Source organism: Misgurnus anguillicaudatus, chromosome 16 (genome assembly GCF_027580225.2).
Source record: "Misgurnus anguillicaudatus chromosome 16, ASM2758022v2, whole genome shotgun sequence".
Lineage (NCBI taxonomy): Eukaryota > Metazoa > Chordata > Actinopteri > Cypriniformes > Cobitidae > Misgurnus > Misgurnus anguillicaudatus.
In genome coordinates, this window is record NC_073352.2 from 32,468,905 (window position 1) to 32,495,915 (window position 27,011).

The 27,011-nt window shown below is 36.3% G+C and overlaps 2 protein-coding genes across 2 annotated transcripts in view; one reads left to right on the forward strand and one right to left on the reverse strand.

The window, feature by feature from the left end:
- Nucleotides 1-27,011, reverse strand: part of rufy1 (RUN and FYVE domain containing 1) — a 45,700-nt gene that overhangs the window by 5,192 nt on the left and 13,497 nt on the right. Inside the window, exons 2-9 of the mRNA XM_073854511.1 lie at nucleotides 8,605-8,879; nucleotides 5,941-6,110; nucleotides 4,743-4,860; nucleotides 4,561-4,662; nucleotides 2,331-2,454; nucleotides 2,178-2,239; nucleotides 1,919-2,054; nucleotides 1,502-1,603 (exon numbers count right to left, since the gene is read on the reverse strand). Of these exons, the coding sequence (XP_073710612.1) occupies nucleotides 1,502-1,603; nucleotides 1,919-2,054; nucleotides 2,178-2,239; nucleotides 2,331-2,454; nucleotides 4,561-4,662; nucleotides 4,743-4,860; nucleotides 5,941-6,110; nucleotides 8,605-8,873 (1,083 nt within the window). The 5' untranslated portion in view covers nucleotides 8,874-8,879. The remainder of the gene's footprint in view (nucleotides 1-1,501; nucleotides 1,604-1,918; nucleotides 2,055-2,177; nucleotides 2,240-2,330; nucleotides 2,455-4,560; nucleotides 4,663-4,742; nucleotides 4,861-5,940; nucleotides 6,111-8,604; nucleotides 8,880-27,011) is intronic.
- Nucleotides 10,404-12,918, forward strand: hbegfa (heparin-binding EGF-like growth factor a). The gene is made up of 6 exons (XM_073854512.1): nucleotides 10,404-10,582; nucleotides 11,134-11,361; nucleotides 11,450-11,654; nucleotides 11,736-11,891; nucleotides 11,973-12,055; nucleotides 12,143-12,918. The coding sequence occupies exons 1-5, from the start codon at nucleotides 10,552-10,554 to the stop codon at nucleotides 12,043-12,045; spliced, it is 693 nt and encodes a 230-aa protein (XP_073710613.1). The 5' UTR covers nucleotides 10,404-10,551; the 3' UTR covers nucleotides 12,046-12,055; nucleotides 12,143-12,918.

Here is a 27,011-nt window from a genome sequence, read left to right on the forward strand (position 1 = left end):
TGATATTTTGACATTTAAAGATGTTTTACCATTTAAAAGCTGGACAAACTTTTTAATTTAAGGCTTAAAATATCTAAATCAAATACATTATATTAGTAAAACTCTGTAGTAGTGTGTGGCTTTTGCACTTTTAAAAGTACACTTCTACACGTGAATACCCTAATTTAGTGCCTTAGTTAGCTATAAATACGTGAAAACATCTAATTAAGTAAATATTTATATTTTATCCGATTAGTCAAAAAAAAATCGTCCGATTAATCGATTCTGAAAATAATAGTTAGTCGCAGCCATACTTTAATAAAAAAAAAACAAATCTCCTCTCCTCCTGGAAAACAATCTCTCTTTACTTCTGCTCACGGGGTATGGCGAGAAAAGATCGCAGCGATTTAGCCTGGGTTCCCCCATGCTGCCTTTCACGTCTAGCATGGAAACTATGGACCAATTTTGCCCCTGAAATAGGGAACCAATCACAGAATGGGGAGGGGCAGCAAGACGATGATGATGTCTATGCGACACACCGAAGCAGTTTTGTTTATCCAATACCACAGCAGACGCGACGTTACTTTTCGATGCAGCCTTAGATAGTGTTGTAAGTAGTTTTGAACGCAACTGCAACTGAGCCACAGAGTTTTATAGGACCAACCTGCTAGGCATCGTCGTTGACGAAGTCCATTTAACTTATAAATGGTAAGCAGTATTTATTAATATCATATTGTCATTATGCCTGTACTCTGGTTGTCACAGTGCCACTAAATTGTGTTGCTTTTCAATATCAAAATACAGCTACCGGTTTAGTTGCATAGCATTCAGCTGTGTGCACATGTACCGATAAAAGCTGTTTATGTTTGAATTTATGTCGCTGTACATACGTCATCTGATATAATTGAAATGATTGGTTATGAGCTACGTACAGACACGTTTGATAGACATTCTTAGCGCCCAATAAACGGCTCTGGGCATTCGTAAACCACGCCTCAAATACGAGAAAATTAGCATGTGGTTCCCAGACCACGTCTCATTCTCTATGAGACTGGTCTGGTGTTAGCCAGGCTAGCAGCGATTAGCAAATAGCAACATGACCCAACTTTCAACGATCCCATCAATTCTCTATGAACTAATTCAAGTCTAGCCCTACTTTTTTCATTTCAGAAGCCGTTTCAATTGGATATATGGAATATAAGACAATTGCTTCTTCCGTTTTATTGTGACTTTACTGTAGAGATGCAGAAATCCAAAAACATTACCCTCATTGTACAATTTACCGTCAGAAGTTAAGCTAGGTAACTAATATGGTAGTCAACATTTGAAGTTAATTAAAAAAAGTTAATCCAAGTTATCCTAAAACAAGAACGGCTGTTGGGTCTTGATCTATTTTTAAATGTTGACTAGTGTAGTTTTGGTTTATGCTTTCACACGCATTCCTAGCATTGATCTACATCTTGATGGGTCTTTAATTTTGAGTTTCTCTGTCTGAGGGAGAGACAGTCAAACATCATCTTACCTCCTCTTTTCTCTGGCTGCTCTGGCGAATATTTTCATTCTCCTTTCTAAGCTCCTCCTGCTCCTCACGCAAAGCATTGATTCGGTCTGTGGCCGCTGTAAGCTAAACACAAAACATCAAAAACACCAACTGATGCGATTAGGGATGCACAGATATATCAGCCCATAAGGGGCGAAAAATCGCATCTCTATCCTATGTGATTATTTTGAATTGGGTGACAACGACAGAATTGCAGTTTGTTTGCTCTGCACTTCTAAGATTTCAGTAAAGAGCAAAACTATTGCTATCTATCAAATATCGGTGTAAATAACCGAATATCTGTGCATCCCTAGATGTGAAGTATACAACCAATATAGTCTTAAAAAAACTCGATCCTTCCTAGAAGGACTTCAATCTTCAAAGTTTGGAGATCCCGACCTCCTCAATGAGTTTAGAGTTGGTCTTTTCCAAAGAGTCCATCTTAGCCTGAAGATCTGTCACCGTGCAGCTGAGATGACGGTTCAGCTCTTCAATGTAGTGCTTTTGGTCTAGGATGGCTGTCATTTTTGCATCACTGTTTGAGTGAAAATAGTTCATAATATTCATTACAATAATAGTGTGTAATAACACGCTGACTATTCACTAAGCAATTCATGTTTAAATGATTGTTATTCGCCAATTATTTGTATCTACTCACTCCTGTTTGGTCTCAGTTGCCTGCGGATCTTTCAGGTACAATGAGAAATCAATGACGCACACCTGTAGCGATATATAAAGACAAGTGTTATTAATCACAGTCTGTCACATTGTACAGCTGCTAGAAGTTGCAGGAGAGAAGCTAAAAGTTCACCTGAGAATCCAGATCTTCTCCTTTAACACACAAATTGGCATCGATCACATTGAGGCCCACTAGCATGCCTATGATCACAGCCCCTTCCTCTTCCATTATAAGAGACCCGGGCTCATAAAACTCTCTGAGCAAACGAAAAACATTCAACAAGTTCCACTTCAAGATTAATACGTCTCATGAAGACTCTAAATCAGGGGTCGGCAACAGGCGGCCCGCGGGCCAAAAGTGGCCCGCCAGCAATATTTTCTGGCCCGCCGGATTAATTTGAAGTCCGTTTTTTACTTTTTTTTTAATCAGACTTTTTTATTTTACAATAACAGTTTACAAAAATGGCCCCGTGTATCTGTAACATTCCTTCATTCGTTTTTTCAAATCAAAACCAAAAAGAAAATAAAGAAAAACGACTTGTTTTTCTATTATTTATTTCCTGAACTAAAATCAAACGACTCGTTTTCTGAATGTGCGCTCAGATCAAAAATAAAAAAATGAATGAAAACGGGTTCGGACAAATTTTAATTGAACACCTTAGCAGACATATACCAATGAAATAAATTTAAACAGATCAGGTACTAACAGATTACATTTTAATAAGGGTTTTAATAAGGGTTTGAATAGCAACCATGCTTTCCTGTAAGTCTCATTCGCTTACAGTCCGACTTTTGAACTTTTTTCATTATTATTTATTCGCGTATAACACACTGACAAATAGCAAGAATGTCCTGAAAAAAATGCGTATAATAGCTATCTTAACGGGCCGCTTTTTCTCGTTCTCTTTCTCTACCAGCGCATCCGCGATCATAACTGTCATTAGTTTAAGCATACTTCTAAAACACAATCGATCAAATAATTGCAGAGGTATGACTTCATGAATCATTTGCAAATTTACCTCGTAAATCATGTCAATTCATCACGCGTGAAGACGTTAAACTCCGTGACATTGCAAATTACTGAAAAGTAATTGCTGGCTTTTAGAAAAATATGATAAAAATAAACTCTTTTACTGCAGTAATATTTTAACTAATACACTTTTAAAGTAGATTTGAAAGGAATACTGTTGTGTTCTGCTACTTGAACTTGGGGCTCGAGCCCGACCTTAGGTTCGACATGCCTTCGAAAACAGCAAGTCAAGTTCGTTTACCGTTAATTATTAAGACTAAATGGGCAGGTAAATTCGTTAAAAAAATGAAAGTAATCCGCCAAAATATGGTTTTACATGTCTATTAAAATAAAGCCATTATTAATTTTCCTAACGCATAGTTCTTTGATCTTTACCTCCGTTTAAAACGTTATAAATTTGGCAAAGGAGGATGTTCAGCAATTTGAACAGCAACTCCGCAACCAACTCGGTTTATGATGGTGAGAAATTTGAGTGAGAGGCTTTGTCCTATTTAATTTATTATTTATATTTCATTATAAATACAATGAATACAATGTTAAAATAATATTTTTATTGACACGAACACAATTTTTGTATAACATTTAAAATTATCTGTCTCTTTTCGTTAGAGACATTTGAATGTGAGATTCTGGAAACATGACGTTAAGTTTTGCGGACCCGTCAGGTCGGGAAAAAAGCGGGTGAACACAAAGTGTATGAATGTATGAATAGAACCTTGTCGGAGCTGGACAAAAAACAGTCCAGCGGAGACCTCCTTAAACCTTAGGTGTGTATGTGTGTGTCCCGGATAAATATTAATAAAAAAAGGAATAGTTCAAAAGTCGGACTGTAAGAGTATTTCATGAGAGCATAAATGCCTGTAATATTACCACTATAGTACTTGATCTGTTTAAAATGATTTCATTGATATATTATGCCTATAAAGGAGTTAAATAAAAAAAATGTCTAATCCAGTAATTAATTTTTTTATCTGAGCACACAATCAGAAAACCCGTGGTGGTTAATTTTTTCATTTTTGTTTTTAATTTGAAAAAAAAAAAAACGATCGAACGAATGATACACAGACCCATTACCATGTTTTTAGCAATTTTTAATGCCGTCTTTCGTCTTTTAAATAGGAAATAAAGACAATGTTTCTTGCCAATAGATCAGATAGCCTTTACTAGGCTAATTCAAAATAAGACGTAAGTGTGCCAACAACAGTTGGCCCGCCATCTACTGGCTAAAAAAAATATTGGCCCGCGGCCAAAGTTACTTGCCGACCCCTGCTCTAAATATTGAGGGTCCAAACACATGTTGGTGGGTGCATTTCAGATTAGTAAATTCTCTTACCCAAGAAGGTCTCGCCTATTTATAAAAACTTTCAGGTAGTCTGCAATTTTTTTCTGCATTAGAGCCAAATGCAGCCACGCTCGAGCTCGTCCGAGTCCTGTCCTAAAACAAACAGAAAACCTCATGAACGTACGCCGTTTTTTATTACAACGGTTCAAATATGTATGTGTCTGGATACCTACTTGAGTCCAGGCATATCCCGTACACTGGTGGCGATGTCGGCAGACTCGGGGCAAAGTTTCTCTATTAGCTCTAGAGGAGCCCAGATCGATTTATTCGGACCAATAAATGATTTCCTCGCTGGCCAGGAGAGAAAAATAAAGAGAAACATGCTTGAACCATTAGGATTTAGTTAATTGCAGGCGCGTTTGGTGGCCAAAATCTCTTTTTTTGCTATTTGCAAGATATCACAGGCCATAACAATATAATATTTTCTGTTAAAAGTGTCTCATATAGCTAAAAAGCTGAAATATGCATACACATTTCTCTGTAACAGAGTTGACAGTAACAGAATTGACACTAACTAATTCGCACAACAGTACATAAGACACTTTTTACAGATAATAATGTCTTTGACGAGCTCTGACAATGAGTACCAACTTATTTAAATAAAAAAAAAAAAACATAACCAAAAATAAGAGCAATTAGTCGCAACTAATCGTTTGCAGAATAAAAGTTTTTGTTTACATCCTAAATGTGTGTGTAATGTGTATAATAATTATGTATATATAAATGCACACACATGCATGTATACATTTAAGAAATTTGCATGTGTATAAACATTTGTATATTTACATATAATTTATATCATATATTTAGGGCTGTCAAAAGATTATTCGCGATTAATCGCATCCAAAATAAAAGTCTGTGTTTACATAACATATGTGTGTGTACTGTGTATAATTATTATTTATATATAAAAGCACACACAATAATGTATATATTTAAGAAAAATTGTTTATATTTAAAAATATTTACATTTAAATATAATATAAATTATATAAATGTATATATAGTATATAAATGCAAATATTTCTTAAATATATACATGGATGTGTGTATTTATATATACATAATATTTACACACAGCACACACACATATGTTATGTAAACACAAACTTTTATTTTGGATTAATCACTATCAATCTTTTGACAGCCCTAATTTTTTTCTTCAAAATGATACATACATGAGTTTGTATTTACATATACATACAGTATTTATTGATGTACTGTGTATAATAACTATGTAAACAAAAACTTTTATTCTGCAAACGATTAGTCGTGACTAAAAATTAGGTAGCCCTAAAAAAAAAAAAAAGACTTGGAGCACCAAATGTACCTGCAATTAAACATAAATCTACATTTGAGGTCTCCTCTCACCTTTCAAACCATGTTTAAGGCAGTGCTCCAGAACCACAAAGAACTGCTGTAAGGGTGGATACTCCGAGTCGAGCGTCCGTCCGAGACTCAGGGATGACTGGATCAGAACCTTAATGCTGAGCTTCATCATGCTGAGGAGATTTGACCTCTCCACTGCCATTGGATCCTTCATAGCTGAAAAGATCCAAACACAGACAGCTAAAGCAACACACGTGCAATCACTTCCTGTGACATCTGAGCAGACCGCTCTGAACTGAATTACATGCAGGCTTCTTCAGTGCAAAACAGTGATTCATTAATGACAACAGGAAAAAGAGCCTAATATGGAACGTGAAGGGAAGCGGAAGTTCCTGCAGGAGAACATAAATTTGTTGAGTCAGGAAGCAGGTGCACGTTCTTCATATCCTATGAACGCTTTAATGGCGTACAAGACAATGCTTTACATTACATAAACCACAAAAGAAGAAGTGACAGATGTTGGTTATTAAAAAAGTTTATTCTGCACTAGTTAACAACAGCAGACAGTGAGTTTTACTGGAGCTTAGACTTAAGGGCTGCTTTACACTAGTGATTAAAATAACAAGGCAAGGAAAATCTTCTACCTAAACATCTAATCATACTGCCATCCATTGATTTTTGCAAATAAACTTAAAACAGCTACTATAATTCAATGATCAACCTCTACTAGATAATGGCCTGATAGCAGTGTTACTAGTGAATGATCAGAAGTGTCTAATCTAATCCTTTGAACCGGTTTGTGCTTTTCAGCCAGGCAAAGTTTACACAGTTGTGTTATGATCACGAGTTAAACTAACCAAACAGAAATGTGTTCCTCAAACATAACAGTACTGCAAATGTATCACAGTGTGATGATAGCAGATGGTAATACCACTGTACTTTTATATACACTACAGTACTAACCTAGTTGGGTGATTCTCACGAAAACTTGGTTTTAAAAATGTCAAGCATGAAAATGTAAAAATTGCTTAAATTAACTTTTTTCCCACCAGACATTGAAAATCAAAGTCTGGAGTAAATGGGAACATTAATTTAAAAACTTTTACTTATCATTTAACACTTTTTGTAACATGTGTCCTAAAAAATCTCATTACTGCAACAGTCAGAAAACATCAACACTGACAAATTTTCAAAATGACATGACAAACCTGAAAGAACATAATTTGGAGATTCTGCACATGCATTTAAAATCAAAGTATGATGCTTCTATTAATTAAATTAACATTTAATAAGCATCTGTTGTGGTAATGATAATCAAAATGTCGTGTAAGCATTCTGACAAGACAATATTTCAAATTAACTGTAAAAAAATGATCTTACCTGGTAAGCATCTTGAAGTAACTGGTCCATGTGCTTGGTCACTCAAAATCAAACTTTATTAAAATTCTGTATGTGTGCTTAAACTGTTCTCAAAAAGTGTTGCGGAGGATGAGAACATCAGGCATACACACATAATTTTCCTAATTTTTCTTCATTATTATTATACATGAATATTCAGTAAATCTTTTTTCTGTCATCTAAAGTAGTCTAGCAAAACATCCATTTATTTTTTTCCTTAATATTTTTGTGTTAATTTGATTAAATTACAACATAACGCATGTTCAAACACAGCCGGACACATTGCGGTAATGAGAATTTCAGCAGAAAATGAGATAAAATTTACAATTATAAATTCTTATGTTGAAATCACACATTGTGCAAGGTAGAACACAGTATTGTGTTAATTCTGATGCTTTTTAATTTTACTATATTACACATTTTAAAGCTAAAATCATTATTGCTGTGGTGTTTCAATGGTTTCGTGAGAATCACCCAGTTAGCAACATGTTTTGGGCCGAGTCTGGCTTACATTGGGCATTTCTGGCTTAATTCAGGCTCTCTTTTCTTCACAGCTTTGTGTGAAAGTCTATCCATCCAGAAGCAAAAGTCCTGCTTGAGTTTTGTTCGCCAGATAAAGAAAATATTTGGCTGAGATCTGGCCAAAGGTTTGAAATGTAAAAAAGTCAAAATATTTTTTTAATGTCAAAACCCTACAATACTTTATTTATTCAAATACTAGAGACTATTTAAAAGCTATTCATACTAAACCATATTTACAAATAAAAACCAACAAAGTCATTAATCTTCAGGCCGCCGTGAGTTTCTGACGTCAACCCGACGTTACAGATTGACGTCTTAACTACCTTTTCATCAAGCAGTGACAGCTGTGTCATTTATCATGACATGTTATGCTTTATTCATACAATATTTTTAATTTCCAATAATTTCTCATCATATTTATGCATTTGCCAGTCACTTCATTTGAAAACGACCCGGACACTATTATGCAAAATTACACAAAATGCATTCAATCTATTGTTTTTAGCAGTATTATCGGAATCAAACCAATAACATTTACGCTGCTTTTACGCAAAGCTGGAAAAAGTTGTATAAGAAATCGACCAAACTATAACGTTACACTCTTTATACTGCAGTAATATATTACAGTAAATATACCGTACTATAGTAACGTTATACCATGGTATTTAACTGTTGAAAATTGATAAACTGTAGTATTGCAAGGCTGAAAACACTACAATATCATAATTTTACTATTTATTTTATGTGGGTCGTACAGATAAAATAGTAGATTGTTGTACAAGTGTGATAGCTGGTGATTTGTCGTGATCAGAGCTGTTGTTGTGTTGTTGTGATCCAGCGCTGTAGTTATTCACCCCGCTGCTCAGCGTCTCCGTCGCTTTACGAGCGAACGACAAAATCGGCGCTGACCAAGAGCTGTCTGCCGGTCTGTCCGTCCGAACCGAGTCAGTGCTATTAGACACATCATTCTGTCCTCGTTCCGTCGTCTCTGCTCCTTCTTCTTCTGCAGAAGTATCTTCACATTCAACTTTTGCGTTTGGATCCTCATCCGCCATGTTTACCTGTCAAAACATGTGACTCCAGACCAGAGCAATCGCTTTTGAGTGCTAATGTAGACTAATCGAGTGACGACTGACGAGCAAAGCCTAAACCGTTCTGACTGAGTGCACAAAATATTGATTCACACAACAATTTACAATATAAATTAAATAAAAACATATCAAATATAAACTGGAAGAATTAGACAGATAGACCACACATTTTTTTTTTCTGTTTTATCAATTCCAATACAACTACCCATTAAATACATTTGAAATTCTGTAAGCTCACGCGATCAAATATAAATATACTTATTAGTATACTGTAGTAGTATATTATAGTAATTGTTAATACATACTATGCCCAGATAGTGTTCTGTTGTATTAACCATAGTGCATTGCTAAACTGCATTAGTATATACAGTATATAAATACTGTATCTTACTATCTTAATACAGTAATATTACGTTTAATAATAATTTAGAAGTAAAATAGAAACAGAAAATCTCATCTAGATATTTTGGGTTGACTATCTGTGCAAGGGATTATTTTATCCACTAGATGTCACTAACGAACGTTGTTTGTTAACCTCACAGCCAAACATTTGCATATAACTCAAATATATCATTTTGGTGCTATGTTCAACGTGTTTCACATCAAAAGCCAGCGCAAAAAGGTTTTCCTTGAAAATTAGGAAGTGTTTTAATGAAATTTTCGTGTGATAATTGAATTAGGCTATTTCAAATCATTTCTAGTGATGGATTATTTAATGTCACTAGGGGGGCGGTTTCCTGGATATTTTACGTCAGGACTAGGACTAAGTTTAATTATAAAATATAACTAGTTTTAACAAACATGCCTTACTAAAAACTTGTGTGCAATTTGAGGCAAAACAAAGGGCACTGATGTATTTTAAAATATGTCAAATAAGTTTCAAATAAATTGTTATCAGTTTGGACAGCTCTTACATTTATTTTAGTCTAGGACTACCCTAATCCCGGTCTGGGAAACCGCCCATAGGTGTTATAAAGAAAGCACGCACACTTGGTTAAGGATGTTAAGGAAGCAGGGTGTTGATGAATTAGTCAAGTCTTAAACTAATGTGACTATCTGTGAATGTTTTTATTCAGTAACCTTTTAATACCCTTAGAACTGTTTTGTAGCCTATAATTAGTTTAATGCAGTTGTATTTATTTTATTTATTTATTTGTTTTTAAACAAAGTTTATGTTTTTCCTTGGATAAAGAAATAAGTAAAGTAATCCCAGTTGAGAGCTGACTTTGACTAAACGTCTACCTGGCAGAATTTCATCCTCTAGAAAATCAACAGCGCTAAAGAATAAACAAAAGTTATTAAAACAATTCATCAATGCATCATTTTGTATGTTTTGAAATCAAACACGATGACACCATAGTCGTCATATGTTAAATTACAATGTGTTGTTTTTAGAATTGCATTAAAAGAGTTCGGAGTAAATCGACATGGGCTTATAAAGTGACACGCAGTGTGGGCGTGGCCACGGGTGTATTTAAACCTTGGTGACTGAAGACGCCGATGATTTCCTAACCTTCAAGCGGGAGAGGCGCGCGCTCACTGTTACGATTTAACATTCAACGTAACAACCTACTGGAAACTTCAAAGGAATTAACCCGACGGACAGGATTTTATTTTTAACAGCTCAATCCAGAGTGGAAATATGAAGTTTTCAGTAGTTTTGTGTCATTTCGTCTTTGCCCTTGGTGAGTACCTATAATCTGATAGACGCCGACTATCTGCTGAAGTCTCAGCTCTGTGATCGTGTACATGTATACTTTTTGATAATCTTTATGGGCTGATATCTCATGTGGACTTTTTGAAACAACCCCCACCCCTCCTACTAAACTAATAAATCTATTTTCAGGTGACAAACAATGTCACTCGGTCGCTGTTATAGGTATATTCCGGGATATATTTATTTTTGACCCACGCGTTAGCTCAGCGTCTGTGCATGCACGAGTTTTGTAAATGAAGTCTCTCTCGGTACCCTGTAGGGGTGTTGGGTAATGGTGACGAGCCGCCTATTATTAGGTTTAAAACATTGTATGCATGTCAGCCAAACAGCATCATAAAAAGTATTTTACCCCACTTTAACAGCACCAACAAGAAACCAAGGCTCCATTCATTGCCATATTAAAAAAAATGGGGAAAAACAATTTGGTTTGAGACATCAGATTATAGTAACTAATTCAGTGTGTTGTATTACAAGCTACTTGATTTTTAAGTTTTAATGGATATTTACTCTTTGCCCTTGTGGCGGTCACATGGGTGAACGGTGCGTCTATCGAGAGGTTCGAGAACGAGAGTCCTGCACAGACAGCTGTCATAGACCTTTTGGAGGTATTGAATGAACGGAGATCTTCGGTGGGTAACAAGCAAGTGGAATATCAGGAAGAGGATGATGATGAGTATTACTTTGATGACGAAGAGGAAGAAGATGAGGTTTCTGGGGATTACGGTTTGCCTTTAGGTAATTAAGGATTTTTCAAAACCAATCATGGCTGTGATTTTTATTTTTTTATTTAAATAAAACTGATTTTCCTTTTTCACCCAAACAGTGGCGTTTTCAAGCAAACCAAAAGATCCAAGTGCGGTTTTGAATGCAGAAAAAATGGAGGGCTCGAGGAGGAAGGGTCAAGGAAGGAAGAAGACGAAAGGAAAGGGAAAAGGAAAGAAGAGGAATCCGTGTCTGAAAAAATACAAAGACTTTTGTATCCACGGAACCTGCCAGTACCTTAAAGACATAAAGGGACCTTCATGCATGTAAGTTTGAGCCATTTTCTTGTTACATTTTAAAGGCGTCTCCATTCCTTGTTCTGTATGTGACTTTCAATTTCTGTCCAGATGTGACACGGGTTACTCGGGCGAGCGATGTCATAGTTTCTCCTTGGAGGTTAGGACCGAAGAAAGCGCTTACAACCGCACGACGGCGCTTGCTGTGGTGGCCGTGGTGCTTTCTTGTCTGTGTCTCACCATCATTGTGCTCCTATTGGCTCTGAGGTTTGTTTTCATCACCACTTCAGTTTTTTTAAAATCGTGCTTGTTTTTAGGGCTGTGAATTAAAATCGTTCTGTCACTTAGGTTTCACAAGCGAGATGCTTATAACGTAGAAAGCGAGGAGAAAATTAAACTGGGAGCCGCCCCACACCACTAAGATAAGAGCGGTAAGTGAATGACATCAATTAATCATCTCATAAACTCATCCGGTTTATCCGACATGCTTGACATTTGGCCTCCTTTTTTAATTCCAGTGTGACCGTATGGAAATTCTACCTCCGAAATAAAGTGGCAAAGTTGAATGTTTTAAGGAACAGTGGGCATGGCTTGCTGGAGAACAGGGTTGAGTGACGTTGCTTGTTTGGCTCGGCACATCCTTCAAAGGCCCGATTCGTGGATGTCTCTCTAAAAGGTTCTCCGCTAAAAAGAGTAAAGCTAGCTCAACACCTGCCACAAACTGGAACCCCTGCAGACCAGCCAGGTCTGGAAGAGACTCTGGGCTGTTCGGACATTTTAGTTCGAAATGTCCAAATAAGAAGGAACTTTCGAGAGTTAGGAATGTAGTTTGGGGTTTGGTGGTGAGGCTTTTATCAAAAGAGCCTCGTCTGAAATAAGTATTCTTATAAGCATTTTTGTTGTCTTGTGCACTGTGTATTTATTGGCTGGCTATGCTTTTATTTATGTACATGTATATATTTATATTTATTTGGATTTAGACCAACTTTGTGCACTGCCGTTCTATTTAAAAGTCTCGCGTTTTATGTCTGTAACGTATTTATTTATTAAAAAAAGCTGTTAGTAGTTAATATTTAAGAGAGAGTACTGAATATATTCGACTGAACATCAAAATAATAGTTTGCAAAAATTTTGATATTTTTGATGCATTTAATGAAGAAATTATTTTTCAATATTTCTATTATTTTAATCTCCAGGACAGTGTTAGAATGTATTTCCAGCATATTTTTAAAATCATATTTCAAGCTCCGTTTTTCTTTTGTTTTTAAGAAAATAAAGTAACACTTTACAATAAGGTTGTGTTTTTTTTTAACATTAGTAATAACATGAACTAAAACTGATCAATAGTTTTTCAACATTTATTTACTAATCTTTGTTAATGTAAAGGGGATTGCACACCGACCGCTCAGCGCCACGTCGAGTCATGTCTAGGAAAACTCTGAGGTATCGTAAACCGAAGTGCACATTAAATAGCGTGAGCTTTGTCAGATAGCGTCTACTTCAAAATGCAAAATATACGTTAGCAGCCAATGTTAATCGTTAATGATTTGGGACAAATATGATGTTATTTAATGTTAAACTATGTGTGTGGCACGACAGGGATTTGAGCAACTTCCTGAGTCAAAGCTGGGCAGCGCGGACAGGCGCCACCTGGTGGTGCCGGTGTTCGTTTTTTTTAGAACCGCGCAGTGCCAAGCTGCGCGGCCGGTGTGCGATCCCCTTAAGTTAATTCAATACAATTATTTAAGTGTGCATTAACTAATGTTATCTGTTACGGTCATTTTAATAATATATTAGTAAATGCTGAAAATCTTGTTAGCTAATGCATTTGTTAACAAATGACCTTATTGTGAAGTGTTACTGAAAATAAATAAATGGCTTGGTCAGTAAAATGCACTGTTGCTAAACAACAGTGTGAAAATGATGAAATGTGAATGAAATGTCTTGTCTTGTTTGAGCTGTTTGTTTTTTTCTTTTTTGTTTCACCATCCCACTGTATACGATAAAAATGCGTAGTGTATGTAGTGAAAGTGGAAAATTAATAGGTGAATAAATCTTTTTGATATAAAAGCCCAATCTATTGTACTTTGGGTTGAGATATGAATGCTTGCTATGTTTCAAAGGAGCAAGATTTTAGCATGATGCAATGAGTCATTTCCTTGTGAGACCAGTTACCGGTTTCCCATTTTGGGGATATTTTTGAAAACTGGAATAACAACATGAATACCGTAACGTCTTACTTTTGAGACTGTCTAGTCTGCCTCCTTTCAAGACTCATAGATGTGTGAACTGCACCTGTATCCTGAACATCACTGCGGTCATGTCCGTGTATATCAAAAATGCTTTTTCATTCATAAATACACACACACAACATACAACTTCACAGTGTGTTACCAGTATTGCTTGCATCATGAATTGCACTTCCTTCGTTGAAGCAATACTTTTTTTGTTGGGCACACCCACAGTAACTTCCATTTTATTGCCCACGGATGATAAAATTAAACACAGAATTTCCTTCAGATCTATAAAAACGGCATTCGTGAGCGACATAAAAGACTTTAAGAGGAAGTTACGCCACGCAGCTCATTTCCTTTAAATGTTTGAAGTCGGTCTTAGATCCTTTGTTGGTTTAGTAACCTTTGACCTCAACTTGTTTAAATATTCCATGACAAAGTGCATTATTTGTGTAGTTCATTTAACTACATTCAAACCCGTTAATGAATAACTTTGACTTGTCTTTGTAATGCTACTGTATCTCCATACATGTGCATCAAGGAACGCATCTGCCGTCTAAACTTTACCACAGAGGTTGTTGATTTTTTACTGATAGTAAACGATAGCAAGTTTATTGTTTTACACGTGTTGCTTCACTCAGCTTTTGTAACTGGATATCGTGCCGTCGGCCGACTAAACTGGCAGGAGATACCAGGAGGATCTCATCACACGCTGGGTGGCCATCGGACTTCTTTTAGGAATGACATCATTCTCACAGTCCATGTGCTTTACGAGCTGTCCAACCGGACTCCCGAACATCTGGTTGGAATACTGTACATGTGGACTTGGGTGAACTGGACATATGGGTTTTGGGTCACACCCTGGCAAGATGTCGAGCTTACAAATCACGATTCTGGGCTGTGCAGCGTATGGTGATTTTCCAAGGGAATTATTTAAGCTATGATTATATTAATCATCTTGTAGCAAGTTTTGTAAGATGACTCAGTTGAGTAACATTAGTTGTTTGCCAGTAAAAACTTGCCTTTCTTAAAACCTATTTGTTGAGCAAGGTGTTTCCTGCTTGCTCAAACTGTAACAATGGATCATTTCCATTTAAAAATGGAAGTGCGCGTTTTGACATTTGGAAATCTCATCAGCTCGCGTATTAACTCATGGTTTGTTATTGCTGGACGCTTTGTACTTGATATCTTAAAATGTGTCTTTGTGGTGATCTTGTGCATGATTGTTGTGCCCAGTCACCTGAATTAGTGTATTATGGTGTATTAGTGGCACCACACTACGCCAGCTGCCAAGTGCTTGGACTCTCTGTTGGTGAAATACAAGCTTTGAGGGATGAGATGATGACAGGGCCATTGTGATTTAACACTTAAGCTGCCTGATGCTTTTTCACTATTTACAGCTTCGGGACAATCAAGGTGATGAGGGCTAAACGCTTTCAGAATTTTGACACTGATAAGAATAATGCAGAGGTCACACTAAACTTTTCTTTCCACTTCCGTTGAGGAAACGCGGCAGGCCGGAAAAGTTCAAGCAATGCATTTCGCAATTCCGTTCAAGGGGATTCACATTATGTGAAGATGTGTAAACAATAGATGATCTATACGTCACAAGTTATCTTTTCAGGTGGAGTAATTACTGGAAATAATAGTATTGCACAATGCAATTTTGTATAGTAATAACAAAAGCAACAATGCGGATGCAAGAATGTCACAATCCATGAAGTACGAAAAAACCACTAAAGCATGTGATATCATGCGACAGACCGTGTCCGGTTAAGGCCGGTTGCAGTGGTGCCGTGACCCGGGTGGGAGAAAGGTTTAGGGAGGTGAGTGTAACAGAGGCCAGCTAGTTTGTTAGAGTTGTGCAGTGAGTACATTTACATTTCGTCATTTAGCAGACGGTTTTGTCCAAAGCGACTTACAAAAAAGGTAAACAATAGAAGCAATTATAGCAACACAAGAACAGCAATACATAAGTGCATTGGAAATAGTCTCATCAAGTCCAACACAGTACACGTAGCAAAGGGTTGGTTAGTTTACTATTCCTATACTAGGAAGTGAGTCTTAAAGACCGCTACAGAGTCAGCAGATCATGTCACGACCGGCAGATCATTCCACAGTTGTGGAACAGCTCCTGAGAAGGTACGCAATAATGTTTTTTTCCTTTTTTCCTTTTTTGAGATGGCACCACAAGCCGTAGCTCAGTGGCAGAGCACAGGGATCGAGAGGTAACATAAGGCTGTATAAGTAAGTGACGGTAAGTGGTTTTAAAGGCCAGGAGCAGAGCTTTAAATTTGATGCAAGCTGCTATAGGAAGCCAGTGTAACTTGACAAAGAGAGGAGTGACGTGCGCCCTATTTGGCTCATTGAAGACCACTCTTGCTGCTGCATTCTGAATCATCTGTAGGGGTTTGGTTGTGCAGGCTGGAAGTACAGCCAGTAGCACATTGCAGTAGTCCAGCCTGGACAGGACAAGAGCTTGGACTAGCAAGCATGCTCATTTAGGAAAGGTCTAATTTTCCTTATATTGTAGAGGATGAATCTACAAGAGCGAGCGGTGCTGGCAACATGCTCCATGAAGCTAAGCTGATCATGGAGTTGAGTGTCGTCCGCATAGCAGTGGTAGGAAAAGCCATGTTTTCGAATGACAGAGCCCAGTTATGTCATGTATATCGAAAAGAGCAGCGGTCCAAGCACAGAGCCTTGTGGCACCCCGGTATCGAGACGTTGGGGTTTGGAGACGTCACCTCTCCAGGATACCTGAAATGACCTACCTGAGAGGTACGACTGAGTAAACCTCTCTCTGGAACCTCATGAGGTGCATCAGCAACAGACGCTAGAGTCCCAAGGCAAACCGATCACCAGTTCAACTTGCTGCCTGTAAACACAGGGTTCAGCGTAGAAATTTGCACGTTTAAAGTCTAGTGAGGCCATGGCATAATGAGAGTTTTTGTACTCATTTTTGTCTGCCTTGTGCAAAACCCAACATATCCTCCAACTCATATGATTGCTTTGGTCGTTTGTCCATTTCACCATTTACTAAATTAGCTCCTCTACCGGCAGCGGGTGAAACTTAACATATTAGCGTATAAAATGATATTTTGGGGGGTCATTTTGTTATAATGACATAAGATTTTTAATTGAAACCGCCAGGATTAATAGTATTTTATTACACATTACACTATTCAGGTATTTAGGGCAAATAACGTACCCATTTATTTATTATATGATATAAACACAGCATACAAAACAACTTTAAAAAAATTAAATGAAAATATTCCAAGTGTACCGAGGTCAAATGATCGATTTATTGAAGAAAAAATGCATGTTGTGTTTTATATGGTTGAGAAGTGGTTGGGTTTAGGGTAAGGGTGAGGGTGGGGTTAGATGTTCCAAAATATCTTTAAAACAAATGTTTATGAAATTTACGTTTATACATTTACAAATTCATAAAATTAAATGTGTCTAATCTGATGTATAATGCAAAAACCTTAAAACGTAACAACAGGTTGTATAATCTCCTGCCAGAGAATCCCTTAATACGTCAATTTATGTCGTAATACGGTGCTTGCACAAACGACCTATGAGGTCATTATTTTTTGGAGGACAGTCTTGCAAAACCATAAGTCTTATTGCTCACAATTTAAATATTAATTAAACCAAAGATAGTTCCCAAGGATGACAATAGGGATACAATCAAAATTTAAAACCACCAGCAGCTCTTTGAGTAAAATGACTTGCATACGGACAATCCCTGGCAAATTATGCTGTAAGGCTTCATGGCCTTTCACGACTATATATGTGTAGAAAATGACTTAAACTCTCTCAAATACAACAAACCACTGAAAAGTTATGCTAACTGCGCATCCCAGCAAGAAACCATTTATGTAAATCCGACAATTCACTTAGATTCGATACAACATCGATTTTCTCCGCCGGTGAAGCGATTTTTGCCAGTACATTAACCGCTTCTTCAGCGCGATTACGGCTCGATTTTGTCTGATTCAATTTGTTGAAATTTTTATATTACGTGCCTAGTTAAGTTGTTACATTTTTACTAGGGCTGTCAAAAGATTAATCGCGATTAATCGCATACGAAATAAAAGTTTGTATAATATATGTCTGTGCACTGTGTGTAATTTTTTTTGCATATATAAATACACACACATGCATGTATTTATTAAAGAAACATTTAAATGTGTATATATATTTATTTAGATTTTGATATGTTTTATGCTATATAAATAAAAAATAAAAAACGTAAATAACAATTTTCTTAAATTTATACATGTATGTGTGAATTTATATATACATAATCATTACATACAATACACTCACAAAAATATTGTGTAAACACAAACTTTTATTTTATATGCGATTCGCCGCGATTAATCTTTTGACAGCCCTAATTTTTCCTTACAAATGCAACCAAAATATATAACATGAACATTTAATTAAACTCTTTGAAAATGGCATAATCTCTGTCCCAATTGGAAGATTTACAACAACAAACTAATAAAAAATACACTTTTTTTAAATAAAGAAAAATGAATAATGAGGGGCAAAATGCCACATAAAATCAAGTTTATGATGGCAACAATCAAAGTCTTTTAGTATTTTGTGCCAAAATGTGCAATAGTGACAATCACTCAGGTAGTTTTAGAAAAAATAATGAAATTGAAAAATTTAATATAAAAAATAAGGCTGTTAAACCTAAGCATTTAATCGTTTGTCCGCTCATCTTCTGTCTCTTTCGCTGTGTTTTCATTGCTACAACTGCTTTGTTGGTGCACCACATTCACATGCTGACGCTAGCAGATGAAAATAAACAAAAATGCGTGCTTCAGTGGAAATACGTAGATGGACATAACGTCAAGGAATAAGGACCTGCCGTGTCAAAATAAAAGAACCTCAAATCGATTTTTAACGTGTTGCATCTATCCATCGGATTGTGAGAAATAAAATCAATGTGTCAATCCATATCGATTTATTGTTACACCCTACAAGGAACAGCCGTCATTTTATTATTTACACTGTAAAAAAATTCCGTAGCTGGGTTGCCGGTAATTTACCGTAGATTTAAATTTATGTTATTACGGGCAACATTTTGTTCAAGGTTGAATGAACATTAAACGTTTGCAGGTCTTTGTCTTTACAGAATAGAACTAGAAAAACAGCATCGAGCAAAACATTCTGGGAAACAAAATCTGAAGCAAAAAACAGAAAAAGTTTGATGATGATTTCTGGTTCCCAGAATGCTTTGCATGGGGCTGTTATTGTATAGTTTTATTCTGTAAAGATAGATACTTGTTGGTGTTTAGGATTTATTCAACTTTGAACAGACTCGTGCCAGTAAGTGGCATGGGTTTGAATCTGCGGTGATTTACCGGCAACCCAGCTGCAATACCATTGTAATTTCTACAGATTTTTTTTTACAGTGTAGGCTTACTATAGACCAGATATAATCCAGCTATGAGTAGCCCACCTCTTGCCAAAATAACCAAAAACCAACTTAAATTTGGTTACAGCTTGTTTTAGGAAAAAATAACTTGTGAGATGTCTGATATTTCATCATATAAGCAAAGTCAACAGTGATTACAATGTGTTTGATTTCATTTATCTATTTATATTATTGAATTTATTTTTGGGCAATGGTTAGAAGTTTATACATTTTCACTGAAAGCCAAAAAATGTTTTGCCTTGTTTTTACCTAGACGTCTGACTGTGTTTGAACGGCTATTAGATGTCTTTTAAACACAAAATTGCTTGATGGGATATGAACCATTTTAATTAATAAATAAGTCTTTTATTCAAAATTTGACGAATTTTCCAAAATGAAATGATTTTTATATCATTACAAAGGATCCCCTGAATGTTTGGCAACCAAAACCATTTGGCTAAAAATAGCAAAAAAGCATGCGAATAAATGAAAAGACCAAATACATTTTATTGAGCATTAATGTTTATGATGATGCAATCAAATAGCAACTAGCATAGAGAGGCGCACATGCTTTATGTATGAAGCAAACATATGTTGGCACTGTGGAAACATGTTAAAGTGACAGAGAAAGATTGCTATTTTTACAATAGACAATACGATGATGTTGAGCCCTATATACTGCATGGTAAGACGACGTCAGCTGATACAGACAGACGATCAGTCACGAGGGTTTAATGTTCGCTACGTAAGAATTTATTTGGAAAATGTGTTTCCATTTCCATTATACGCATGTAATGAACAACAGGCCTAAGGACACTCCAGTGGTCCCGAGAACAAAGGTCTCCCCAGAGGTGTAGTTTATGGCAGTTGCTCAATTCTGATTGGGCAGTGATGGGCTAACACAAACACATGCCCAGGACTAGCAGATAAAGATGCCAGACATCAAACTTTGGGTAATGGAGGGCAACATTAAGATTGTTTCGGTGAAAACATTTTTCCTTTTTTTTGCCCTATCAAACGGACAACTCCCAGACTTCTTCTTTTGGATCATACAGGGCAACTTTCGGACCATAACAGCAAGTTGAACAATTTTTTATTGGTCCACTGTTTGCCTTATCACCCAAACTCTAGATATAGGGCAATAAAATCTTTACGGTCTCCAGGTGTAGTCATGTATCAGCAATAGTTGAAACCAGGGAGACCAAAGCTTTTCACATTTATACAATAAGAACTTTAATTGGACAATACAATCATAAACTGCTCATTCGGGTGTTGTTCAAAATATCTGTGTGTGGGTTGAAGAAACTTAAGACTGCATCACAACCTGTATAAACTCAATTCCTAACACATGACTTCTATTGTTTAATACCATGTTTGGTCTTTATTGAATTCAGCAGGCTGCCAAGAATATTTTAAAAGTGTTTTGTATAGGACATTTTTCTTCAAAATGTACTTTTATACCATGCAAATAAGTTCCGTAAATAAGAAGGTTGGTGGACCGTGTGAAACAGCCACTTCTTATGGTGACCACCAATCGCATTGCTGGAGATATGAAGGATGCTGAATTACAATCTCTACCCCACTAGAAAGAGATAAAGGTATCCAGCGGACACACCTTTGTCCTAAGTTTCTAACCTGAGGAGGAAAGAGACAACAGCACAACCTCCAAACTTCCATACAAATTTGCTGCAAAGGACTAAACAAATCGCACACCTTGGACTTTAAAAATCCTTTTGTTGCGAACGCGAACGACCAGCAAAGGACGTCCCCAACACCGGACTGATCACCCGACCGGGTGTAATGTAAATATCATTAGTGTTTACCAAACTTTTTTCAGAGACCTTGGCACTAGTTGATTGTAGCATAGATGCTTAACATAATTATAGGTGTTTTCATTTAACTCTTTCCCCGCCATTGACGAGTTATCTTGTCAATTAAGAGAAATCATTTCCTTCCCTTATGAGAGGTTATAAAAAGAGAACAAATGAAGATAGGATGAAACTTTTTCTGTTTTGTTTAAAAAGTAATGCCTCGTTTGGGGTCGTTTTGAAACTCTGTTGAAACTGCAATTTTAAACTGCATTAAAACAAGTGTTGGGGTCCATTAAAATGAGAAAAATCCTGGAATGTTTTCTTCATAAAACATAATTTCTTCTAGACTGAACAAAGAAAGACATCAACATTTTGGATGACATGGTGGTGAATAAATTATCTGGATTTTTAAATCTAATCCTTTAAAGAGAAATTCTTTAGCTGGTGTCCGAGTAAAGGTGGGAGTAGTCATCTGATTTGATCTGATCTGTTTTTATGACTGAAATTATTTTTCAGAAATTGCATATTTCATTACAAAATGTTGAGCTCTGGCCTGCCATCTCAGTTTCTGACTCAAACTGTTCCCACACAGGCGTGTACGTACAGAATGTGATACGTTTAGTTTAATTCAGTACACAGTTTTTTAAATCGAGTTTTAAAAAGTAACTCAAATATTATTGTGTACATTTAAAAAGTAATGCGTTACTTTACTTGTTAATTCAAGTAATATTATTACGTAATGCACGTTACTTGTAATGCGCTACCCCCAACGCTGGTCAAAGACCACACTGTAAACCCGGATAAGTTGAGTTTACTTAAAAAAAATAGTAATTATTACTTAAAAACTTTTACTTAAACATATAAGTTGTTCTAACAACAATTTTAAATTGAATAGACTTAATGTTTTAATTTTTTCTAATATTACTGCACTTTTAACCTGGATTAGTGGACATTACTAGAAATTTGTGAGGAAACATGTTGCATACAGTTTTTATCACTTTATATTACATTTGATGTTATAAATGGTATTATAACACAAAATTAATGACTGACTTTAAGTCAATCATTGAATAAACGTAATTCTCCACAGAAACACACAAAAAACTGTGTTTTTTACATACATTGTCAGTACTGTGGAGAGAAATACAATAAAATGTTCTGAACAGGGTTCATGTACGGAAACACTGATCACCTGAACGATGACTTCACAAATTTACAACAAAACAACATCAATAATTTAAGAGCTTGAACCTATATGACATTTTATTAACAAATATTTAAGTAGAGGAAGTTCTTATCAGTTTTTATTCTGTGAAAAAGCAGAAAATAATCAAAATATCCAGACGCAAAGGATTATGGGTATTCCTCACAACATGAACTAATAATTTAAAGTTCATTTTACTTGAATGTTTTAGTTTAATGGATTTTGTAAGCTTAAAAGTTAAATAAACTAAACTTTTTAAGCTTTGGCTTCAGAACAGAAAATATTAAGTGATGTTTACTTGATTGTTTAAGTAAAGACAATATCTGGGTTAAAAGTGCACCTTAAGCAACATTTTTAAGAATTAAGGTATTTTGAAAATGACTCTGATGCAAAATTTTTAAAATGTGCATAAAATCAGTGTGATATTTATGAGTCCAGAGAGAGGGGATAAAGAGAAGGATGTTTATTGGTCAGAAGGGTTACATTTATGCTTTTCATTAAAGTTTTGGTCAACATATTGTAAATGCAAATGAAGAAAGCTATTTATATCAATACAATTCAAGTTTAAAGGAATAGTCTACTCATTTTCAATATTAAAATATGTTATTACCTTAACTAAGAATTGGTGATACATCCCTCTATCATCTGTGTGCGTGCACGTAAGCGCTGGAGCACGCTGCAACGTTTCGATAGCATGTAGCTTAGCCCCATTCAATCAATGGTACCATTTAAAGATAAAGTTAGAAGTGACCAAACACATCAACGTTTTTCCTATTTAAGACGAGTAGTTATACGAGCAAGTTTGGTGGTACAAAATAAAACGTAGCGCTTTTCTAAGCGGATTTAAAAGAGGAACTATATTTTATGGCGTAATAGCACTTTTGGGAGTACTTCGACTCGCCTGAAAAGTCCGCTCCCCTTCTCACTCTCATAATGGGAGAGGGAGGGTGTTACTGCGCCGAATCGAAGTACTCCCATAAGTGCTATTACGCCATAAAATATAGTTCCTCTTTTAAATCCGCTTAGAAAAGCGCTACGTTTTATTTTGTACCACCAAACTTGCTCGTATAACTACTCGTCTTAAATAGGAAAAATGTTGATGTGTTTGGTCACTTCTAACTTTATCTCTAAATGGTACCATTGAATGAATGGGGCTAAGCTAAATGCTATCGAAGCGTCGCAGCGTGCTCCAGCGCTTACGTGCACGCACACAGATGATAGAGGGATGTATCAACAATTCTTAGTTAAGGTAATAACATATTTTGATATTGAAAATTAGTAGACTATTCCTTTAAGCATTCAAACATAAGCCTTGTGAAAAATATACACTCTCACCTGTGTCCAAATATATCTTGTATGCATGTAGTCTTTCATTTATGTGTCATTATAAGAAGAAATTGATATGCATTTTTGATTAACGGTAGTAATTTAAAGTTTCTAGTAGTCAAACTTTTCTTGTTTCAGAGGACACAATATATCTAAAACTCATTGTCATGCATCTGCTGTCTGTCTCCTGCAGAGCCAGCAGTCCACTTTATCTTCTCTATACTGATGTCCCTCATGATCTGCCATCAGATTCCTTCACCATGACCTCATACCGCTGGACAGACACTTGTGTATCTTTATCACGTTATTAAATTCTCACCCATCTATTTAGAAACCCTGGAGGGTCCGAGCAGGATTTAATGTCAGATGCGAAGAGAGGGTATTATAACACCATACAGGAGGGGTGCAGGCAAGGGTCAAAATGACTAAGAAGCCATGTCATTTTTTTGCTGTAGCTCCCTCACAAACACATTCGGTAGCTCTTTTAGGGGATGCTTGTTTTGTGCATTGCCTTTTTAAAACATGTTGCAGAATTCAGCCAGAAGGAAGGGATGTGCTGCACGTGACTCACATATTTAGCCTCCCACATGCGGCCGTTGAGGAGGATTAGATCGAGCCGTGCCTGCATTTTTGGCAAAACGTTTTATCAGAATTATTCATTAATGTATATAAGATGTTCAGCAAGGCTTGGTGATTTTAAATGTATCATATGGTTGAAATCATTACCAGTTTTATACTTTCCCACAATTATTGTTTTCGCACGTGCACAGATATTTTGATAATAATCACATTTTGGTCAATTTGCGATCACATTGACCTGTTTGTACAAACTACATTAAAGTCTCAATAGCTGCCATATGCTTGTATTCATAAGCATTTCGATTGTTTCATGTAACCCTGTCTGCAAAAACCCAGATGAAGTCATTTTTTGTGATTCACTGTTAAAATCATCCTACATAATGTAAAAAAACATTCTGTGAAAATATAACATTGATATCTTTAATATTGACTGTCGAGCTTATGTCAAAGATTGAAATTAATGTAAAATCAAACTTTGATGCTCCTATTGTCATCATTTGTGACCCTGGAACACAAAACCGAAAAAAAGTTGCATGGGTATATTTGTAGCAATGGGCAACAATGCATTGTATGGGTCAGAATTATTGTTTTTCTTATAATCATTAGGAATTCATGAAGATTTTTATGTAAATGTGTTACTGTTAATACACTCACCTGAAGGATTATTAGGAACACCTGTTCAATTTCTCATTAATGCAATTATCTAATCAACCAATCACATGGCAGTTGCTTCAATGCATTTAGGGGTCCTGGTCAATCTCCTGAACTCAAAACTGAATGTCAGAATCGGAAAGAAAGGTGATTTAAGCAATTTTGAGCGTGGCATGGTTGTTGGTGGCAGACACAATCTGCTCAGTTACTGGGATTTTCACGCACAATCATTTTTAGGGTTTACAAAGAATGGTGTGAAAAGGGAAAAACATCCAGTATGTGTCAGTCCCGTGCACAAAAATGCCTTGTTTGATGCTAGAGGTCAGAGGAGAATGAGCCGACTGATTCAAGCTGATAGAAGAGCAACTTTGACTGAAATAACCACTCGTTACAATTGAGGTATGCAGCAAAGCATTTGTGAAGCTGCAACACGCACAACCTTGAGATGGATGCGCTACAACAGTAGAAGACCCCACCGGGTACCACTCATCTCCACTACAAATAGAAAAAAAGGCTACAATTTGCACGAGCTCACCAAAAATGGACAGTTGAAGACTGGAAAAATGTTGCCTGGTCTGATGAGTCTCGATTTCTGTTGAGAAAATGGATCCATCATGACTTGTTACCACTGTGCAGGCTGGTGGTGGTGGTGTAATGGTGTGGGGGATGTTTTCTTGGCACACTTTAGTCCCCTTAGTGCCAATTGGGCATCGACCTACCTGAGAATTGTTTCTGACCATGTCCATCACTTTATGACCACCATGTACCCATCCTCTGATGGCTTCTTCTGGGGGATAATGCACCATGTCACAAAGCTCGAATCATTTCAAATTGGTTTCTTGAACATGACAATGAGTTCACTGTACTAAAATGGCCCCCACAGTCACCTGATCTCAACCCAATAGAGCATCTTTGGGATGTGGCGAACGGGAACTTCGTGCCCTGGATGTGCATCCCACAAATCTCCATCATCTGCAAGATGCTATCCTATCAATATGGGACAACATTTCTAAAGAATGCTTTCAGCACCTTGTTGAATCAATGCCATGCAGAATTAAGGCAGTTCTGAAGGCAAAAGGGGGTCAAACACAGTATTAGTATGGTGTTCCTAATAATCCTTTACGTGAGTATATATCAAACCTTTATTTTTGTAAGTGGATGCAGTTGCCAAGGACTTCACTTAGATAACTTTAAAGACGATTAATATTTAATTTTTTTTCTTTGTTTTTGAATCCTCAGATTTCAGATAATTGCGTCTCTGCTAAATATTGTCCAATCCTAACAAACCAAACCTTAATGGAAAGCTAAACTTTCGGATACATTTGGGTTACATTTGATTATGAGACTTCTTGACCTATTTGACATCTTAAAAAAGTTTTGTGAAATGTCCCCTTTAAAGGGATAGTTCACCCAAAAATTTAAATTCTGTCATAATTTACTCACCCTAATGTTGTTTTATATCTGTATGAATTTATTTTATTCTGATAGACACAAAAGAAGAAATTTTGATAAATGATGTTAAGTACACAGCCGGGGAAACCACTTCCATAGTAGGAAAAACAAATCCTATGAAATTCAATGGAAACCATCAACTCTTCGTACTTTATCCAAATATTTTATCATCATTTATTACAACACTTCCATTTGCTTTTCCTACTAGAAATCAATGGTTTCCACCAGCTGTGTGCTTATCATCATTTATCAAAAGTTCTTTGTGTTCATCAGAAAAACTAAATTTCTCTTTTATATATTGTTTTCTTATTTCTATGTAAAGCACTTTGAATGACCTCTGTGTATGAAATGTGCTATACAAATAAACTTGCCTTGCCTTCCCTAAATCTGGAACAACATAAGGATGAATAAATTATGAAAGAATTTTTATTTTTGAGTGAACTATCCCTTTAAGCCCGAGATACACTGCACAATTTTTGGCTGTCCCAGACGAAAGATTGCCATCGTGAAACAATCGTCACGATTTCTGTGATCGTGGCTCTTCATCGGTGGTCCTATGTCATGCAATGAGAAAGCTTCAAGGACCGCCGTTTTTACGGTCTTGCGTCCAAAGATATCCTACAATAGTTTTCTGACAGTGTCAGAAATTCAGCATGATCAACGCACAGTGTGTTTGCTGCCACGACCTGC

What these genes read in the sequence shown, in the direction of transcription:
- hbegfa (XM_073854512.1), top strand. Translation starts at nt 10,552, where the DNA reads ATGAAGTTTTCAGTAGTTTTGTGTCATTTCG. An exon ending in GGATTACGGTTTGCCTTTAG is followed by an intron (nt 11,362 to 11,449) that starts GTAATTAAGGAT and finishes TCACCCAAACAG; the next exon opens with TGGCGTTTTCAAGCAAACCA. An exon ending in GTGCTCCTATTGGCTCTGAG is followed by an intron (nt 11,892 to 11,972) that starts GTTTGTTTTCAT and finishes TCTGTCACTTAG; the next exon opens with GTTTCACAAGCGAGATGCTT.